This window comes from Rissa tridactyla, chromosome Z (genome assembly GCF_028500815.1).
Source record: "Rissa tridactyla isolate bRisTri1 chromosome Z, bRisTri1.patW.cur.20221130, whole genome shotgun sequence".
In the NCBI taxonomy this organism is placed as follows: domain Eukaryota; kingdom Metazoa; phylum Chordata; class Aves; order Charadriiformes; family Laridae; genus Rissa; species Rissa tridactyla.
The window spans coordinates 45,904,517-45,911,327 of NC_071497.1; the positions used below are offsets into that span (position 1 = coordinate 45,904,517).

Genomic DNA, 6,811 nt, shown 5'->3' on the forward strand with positions numbered 1-6,811 from the left:
GGCACTTTGCTGGTTCATGGTCAGCTTGTTGTCCACCAGGACCTCCAGGACGGTTTCTGCAAAGCTGTTCCAGCCACACAGTGCCCAGCGTGTTCTGGTGCATGGAATTATTCCTGCCCAGGTGCAGGACTTTGCAATTCCTTTTGTTAAATTTCATGAGGTTCCCATCAGCCCATTTCTTAAGCCTGTTGTCCCTCTGGATGGCAGCATATCCCCACCTTCCCAGGGATCCAGGCAAGGCTGACTAGCCTGTCATTCCCTGGGTCCTTCTTCCCAGCCTTCCTGAAGATAGGAGCGACATTTGCTATCCTCCAGTCCTCAGGCACACCTCCCCAACACCATGATCCTCCAAAGATTATTGAGTGGCCTCTAAATGACATCATCCAGCTCCCTCAGCACTTGTGGATGCCTATGGCCTTCTGTATGTCCAGTTTACTTAAGTACTCTCTAATCTGATCCTCTTCCATCAGTTTGCACGTTATCTGGTCACCTTGCTCAAGCTAAAAAATAATTTCAACAGGTTTGATTCCAGAATGCTATGACTTACACAACCACCATTAGACATTTTGTACACATACACTGTAGCAAAAATTACTTCTCCGAAATACTTGAGACAATACTAGATGACACAATATTATTTGGACACTTTGACAATTCAAAAGAGGAAGAGAAATTTCGTTTGAAAAAAGATTACTCTTTCCTAACTAAATAGTGAGTTACTCTTCTGGCTCCACTTGCTATAATTGACAATTTTTTAAGTTCTCTCCCTGCCTCTACGATATCTTAAAGAGTCAATATTTCACAATACCTTTTAGCCAAAGGTCCTCTCCTAGACAGTCTGCAAAGGCACTTGCTCCTCTATCTCCAACAAGCATGTTGCAGTTGAAAGTAATCCTCCTCAAGCCGGTCATATAGTCAAGGTCAGGTCTCCTGTAACGTAGGCTTTCAGCCCAAGCTTCACCATGTCTTTTCATTGCCTGGTGCTTTGCAAACAAAGAAGCTCTTACCAAGTGCAAAGGCAAAGCCATTATGATGACAAGAAGATCACAAGTTATCTTTGTAACTGATGTTTAATGGCTTGAGTGCTGATATAAGAAACACGGTTATACCATTTCTGAGTTTGTTTGTTCTGATCATCCAATTCGCCATGCAAATTATTATATAGGGCTACAAAACATCTTATTACCTTCTTTTGGCAGACAGGCACTTTCAACACATCTTGAATAGGAAATACACACTAGGAAATCATGTGTTTTCATGCAACCAATGTTAACATTAATTAGAATATTGTACTAGTCACAAGCTTACTAATCAGTTAATTAGTAGATTCTACACTGTAAACTCAATTATTCTTACCCAGTGCTTAAGAATACTTAAGACATTTTTCAAAATTGGTGACAATGAAAGAAGTACTCCCCAAAACAGATGTCGGGCACTTGCAGTCGTAATCATCATTTAAAGAAAATACATCAGTCTGAACTGTTATTTGTTTAACTGATCTTTACTAAGAAATATCATATTTAAATCCCCCATCAGTAAACTAACTACTTTTGGCATACAAAGTCACAAATTTCAGAAGGACTATTCACATACTTAACTTCAGATGCTTAACTTCACATATGCTGCTCACAAAGTGGTTTGATGTATTTAGAACTTGAAAGTAAAAGAAAAAAAAACCCCAAATGTATTTAAATTCTTGTGAATGTTTGGTTCTAGGAAAGGTGTTTAAATTACCTTTAATACATTTGCTATATGTTCTGCCCCTCGCCATGTGAGGCTACATCCTGTGAAGTTTACAAATCTGATAGTAGCTGAATTCTTTACACTCTGACAGATTGCTGAAGAAAAAAAAAGCATGCATGTTATCTACACATACCACAGCCAGATTATCAGAACACACTTTTTTGTTGTCATATTAGGAAACTGAATCAGCTTTAATAGGCAAAGGCTTGACAAAGAACTAGTATTGAAACACAAGGTATATTTTAAATATATATAATCTTTGAACACTTTAAACTTATCTAGCGCAAGTGTTTTGAACAAGCTAGAACATATTTTATTTCAGTTTACTATGTAGACATTAACAAATCAAGAAAGAGTTAACCTCAAACAGATATTATGACTGTTGTTTTCAATAAAAGTATAAACATCATTATTAATTAGTATGGTTACTTATTAGCATCAAATGAAGAAATTCAAGTCTTTTAATGTTGTTAACTCTTGTACAATAAAGTGAAGATTGTTACTTTAATCACTATAGACAAATTTAAAACAGGAATGGAAATACTGAAAGAATGTCTTATCTATTTAAAGGACTAAAAAAAGAGAGAAGTATATTTACACACTTTTGATTCCGAACTTACTTTCTAATCCTCCATCTCCAATTGGACAGTGGGCCAAAGAAACACTCTCCAGAGATGAAGCTGTGGCCAAGCCCTTCAGAATAAAAACAACGTTTGTTAACTGGCTTGAAAAGGAAAAATACAAACAGAGAAAAGACCCTGTCACCCAAACTGCTCAGAACTCTTTGTGGTCCCTACAAGAAACTCTAAGGGTTTCAGAAGAAGGTCAAGTGAACCTTAAAGCTCATTTTAAGCTGGTTCATTTCTTTAGCACAGGAGGAGTCGTAGCCTGTGGGCAATGAGGAGCAACCTCCTTTCCTAGAAGCCACTAACAAGCAAACTAGAGTGTTCCAACGCATCTTGAAGACCTGTTTTCATCTCCTTGGTGTCCCACAACTTTCCTTTTGTCACATACATGCACAGTAGTTTGAGTCACAAGTTATACGCCCCAAACGAATGGCAGAGATGTTGCTAAGAACCTTCTAGTAAGCCTCGATGAATCAGGGCAAGGGAAAGTTATGTGCTTTAACAGGTTCAGCAAGGCTAGATTACACTAAAAGTCTCAGCAGAATCATTCATACAATAGACAATACAGACATCTTAGAAGAGAAACATCCTTGTTGGTGACAAGTATTTATAAAATTAAATTGCTACTTCTCTACGTTCTAAGGATATTTTCCATTTATTTGTACACTAATATATGCTCACCTTTGTTAAAAGTATTAGATCTCTCTCCCTCAGAAGCAAACCCTGCAGTTCTAAATTTTTTAGTACATCTGATATACTGAGACAGCCTTTGACAGCTTTGCATAGTTGGCCAGTCAAGTCTTTTGATCGAATTGCTGGAATTCTCCTTCTAAAGTAAGTTTTATATCTTTCAACACCTAGTAAACAACAGAAATTACACATCAGTAAAATCCAGTCCCTATTGACTTAAAAGCAATCATAATTACACCTTGCTTTTTTGCTGCTTTTCTTAAATAGAAATAATTCCTTAGGTGTTACAATTCCTCCCCCCATGTATTCAATCACTCAAAAGGTTTGTGCCACAAATTCTAACATGCATACATCAACATATTTATCTTTTATAGCCATTACTACAAACCTGATTCTCCAAGACCCTGTTGATGAAAACTTCTTATTCCAATAGAAGTCAGAGTCTTATTATGCCTGACAGCATTCAGAAGCGGTGCCCAATCAGCAGCTTTGATGCTATCTACAATTAGATCAAGAGCACCCTGATTCAGGTTAGCCTTCACAGCTTTCAGTGGGACAGAGCCTTGAAGAGCACAAAGATGTTCATAATGTGAGTAGAAATCCAGCATGCACTGTCTTCTTATTTTGACTGACTCAATCATTTCTTTTATGTGATAAATGTCTCTCTAAAATAAGGGAAGGGAAAAAAAAAAGATATAAACTTTTTGCAATGTATAATTGATATCACAACAATCTCAATTCAACATGCACAACCAAAACATGAGTATGTTCATTTATATTGTATAGAATTTGCATGTCTTTGATGTGGCAGCTAAAACATTGATGCTTACCAACTCTGTAAGTATAGCTGAATGAATAAGGGGGCAGAAAAAACCCCAAACAAACAACAAACCTGCATTTTTATTCTCCCACACAAAACACAAAAGGCCTAATGTTCAAGCACTAACTGCTGTAAAGTTCTTCTTTTCCTCTTAAAAGTTAATTTCGTAGTGCCAGGGTCTGCAGACTCCTGAAAGCCTTGGACACTCCCTGACCCAACATCAAGGGATACAAATGACTATTCCACAGAGAACTAGTTGTGAGCTTCTCTGCTACTTGAATCAGAAGTCTAAATTCTCAAAATACAGAGTAACTAAATATTTTTGCTATTGCATACCTTATATACTTATCTCGGTAAGTTCAAGAAAACACTTTTCAAGCATATATATATATATATATGCCTATAAGTCTTTGTTACACATTAGTGTAACTTTTTTGCTACACATGTAGCAAAACATTACTAACTCCCAAGTAGAATCTCTAAATACTGCTATGGCACACCTACTAAGAGTAATTAATTCCACAGTCTCAATAGGAATATTTGTCAGTATATTTAAAGGACCCATTTATTTATCTATTTATTTATTACTCAAGATAGCACCAAGTATCCCACTTGGGATATCAAACAATGTTCACATTGTGAACATTATTTCATACTGTTAAAGACTAGAAGACTCCAATATCAACATGGGACAAGAATTACTGTATATGTACAAGCATGTGAGGACTGCTATTCATAAGAATATAATTTAGAAAAAAAAGTTACATTATTAGTAGTTAGATGACTGACGGTAATAATAATAGGAATAGAAACTCAAATAATAGTTCCTCTACGCCCTTTTATTTCAGCTCTGATTTACTAGCATTATTTAATGACCACACTGCGACCACAAGAACATAGACTAAATTATAATGCAACACTTCACCTTCAGAAAGTGACCATCAATAGTATAGCACTACTGACTTCAGGTGATATATCAATGCACAACATACTACCCTTTTATCTCCAGAGCTGAGCAATATTCTTTCATGGTGGCCTTCATTGCAACACTTGAACACCACACCTCTAACCGAAGTAAAGAAAGGAGCTCCTGGCCCTAGTACTGACGTTTCACCCACTTGCAGGTAGAAAGAAACATACCAGACCCACAATAACTTCCAACTGAGAAACAACTATGTAAACTAAAACTCTTCTGCAGAAGTTAGTGCATCCATCACAATCCTAGAATATCTTGACTGGCTCTGAGAATGTACACAGAGGACAATTATTTAGTATCACTTTCAATACAGAAGCAAGAACCCATCAGATAATACTACCTAGTGTCAAATTGAAGTTGAAAAAAAGAAAAAAGCACATAGTAAAACAGAGAAACCCAGTTCCATGCTAAGAGTTTTTAGGAAGCTGTAAGTTTATAGCAAGTCAAGGAACAGCTGGGCAAATTTACAGGGAGGCAAAAAAATTCCATCCAAGACCACTGACCGTACTAACACCGACCATGCCCCACACCCGGAATGGCAAGACAGACACACACAGGAAGCTTCACTACGTTATTACTCTCTGCTTATACATTTCATTAAGCATGGCCTGCTGGGACTAAACACTTAAGTATATAATACAGCATCCACCCAACATACACAGAATCACAGAACAGTTCGGGTTGGAAGGGACCGTAAAGATCATCTAGTGGGAGGGGACACCTCCCACTAGACGCAGGGTGCTCAGAGCCCCATCCAGCCTGGCCTTGAACACTTCCAGGGATGGGGCATCCACAACTTCTCTGGGCAACCTGTTCCAGTGCCTCACCACCCTCACAGAAAAGAACTTCTTCCTGACGTCCAATCTAAACCTACCCTGTTTCAGTTTGAGGCCGTTACCCAGTGTCCTATCATTACAATCCCTCACTCCCTGCCTGGTAAGAGTCCCTCCCTATCCTTCCTGTACGCCCCCGTTAGGTACTGGAAGGCTGCTATAAATACGTAAACAAACAACTCTAGTTATAACTGGGGTAAAACAAGGGGTTTATGTTTCACCCACTTAATATTGTCACCAACTCGAGGAACTACTTCAGTGCTCCGCTACCCCAACGAAGCACACCGTTAAATTGCTGCGCTGCTCGACATCACCCACGGGGACAGAAAGGCAGCGCTCGGGGAGGGGTAGGGGGGTAGGACACAGGGGGAGCGACAGTCGCTCCCTCCAGCCCCGTACCACCCCCAGCCGGCCCCACCTTCCCGGGAGAGACCTCAGCTCGCCCCTGCCAGCCCGGCCACCAGCCGCCGCCCGCTCCTCCACGGCGGCACCGACACCACCGCGACGGAGTTACCCGCCTCCTCCCCCAACCCGAAGCCCTCGGCCTGCCGGCCGTCGCCGGCCCTTACAGCAGCCGCCCGCCTCCACACGGCGCTCCCCCTCACGCAGGCGCGCGGCCGTTTCCCCTGGCGCCGCAACCGCCGCCGGCCCAACCGTCGCCACGTTGCGCGACAGGCCGCCAGCCCGATTGGCCACCGCCCCGCCAGCCTCCCGCCTCCCACCGTTTAAAATGGCCTCGCCCAACGGCCGCCCCTCGCCACGGCCAGCTCAGCTCCGCCCCGCCCCGTGCTCATTGGCCACGGCGAGAGGCGGCCGCACGGCCCCCACCGGCGGTCCCCACGGCACTGGTGTGTTTCCGACTGCCGGCGGCGGGCGGGGGGGTGACCAGCCCGCTCCCCCGGAGCCCGCTCCCCTTCCTCCCGCCTCCTCCCGTGCGCTGGTGTCTGAGCGCAGCCCTGCGGTGAGGCGGGCTGACTCCCCCAGCCTCCGCTCTCCCTCAGGCCTGGCAGCCGCCAGCCCCGACCGGGCACTTTGCGGCTGACCGGCACCTGAGGAACCGGCAGGTACGTTTGGCTGTCGTAGTCGCTACCGCCGCATAAATGCTCCTGCGGAGGGAGCTTAA

General features: G+C 42.4%; 1 protein-coding gene across 2 annotated transcripts in view; it reads right to left on the reverse strand.

The window, feature by feature from the left end:
* CEP78 (centrosomal protein 78) overlaps positions 1-6,376 on the reverse strand; it is a 28,105-nt gene extending 21,729 nt beyond the window's left edge. For both annotated transcript variants that reach the window (XM_054186619.1, XM_054186620.1), the window contains exons 1-6: positions 6,258-6,376; positions 3,448-3,724; positions 3,051-3,226; positions 2,364-2,436; positions 1,735-1,838; positions 809-983 (exon numbers count right to left, since the gene is read on the reverse strand). In XM_054186619.1, the coding sequence (XP_054042594.1) occupies positions 809-983; positions 1,735-1,838; positions 2,364-2,436; positions 3,051-3,226; positions 3,448-3,700 (781 nt within the window). In that variant the 5' untranslated portion in view covers positions 3,701-3,724; positions 6,258-6,376. The remainder of the gene's footprint in view (positions 1-808; positions 984-1,734; positions 1,839-2,363; positions 2,437-3,050; positions 3,227-3,447; positions 3,725-6,257) is intronic.
* Between the last annotated feature and the right edge of the window lie 435 nt (positions 6,377-6,811).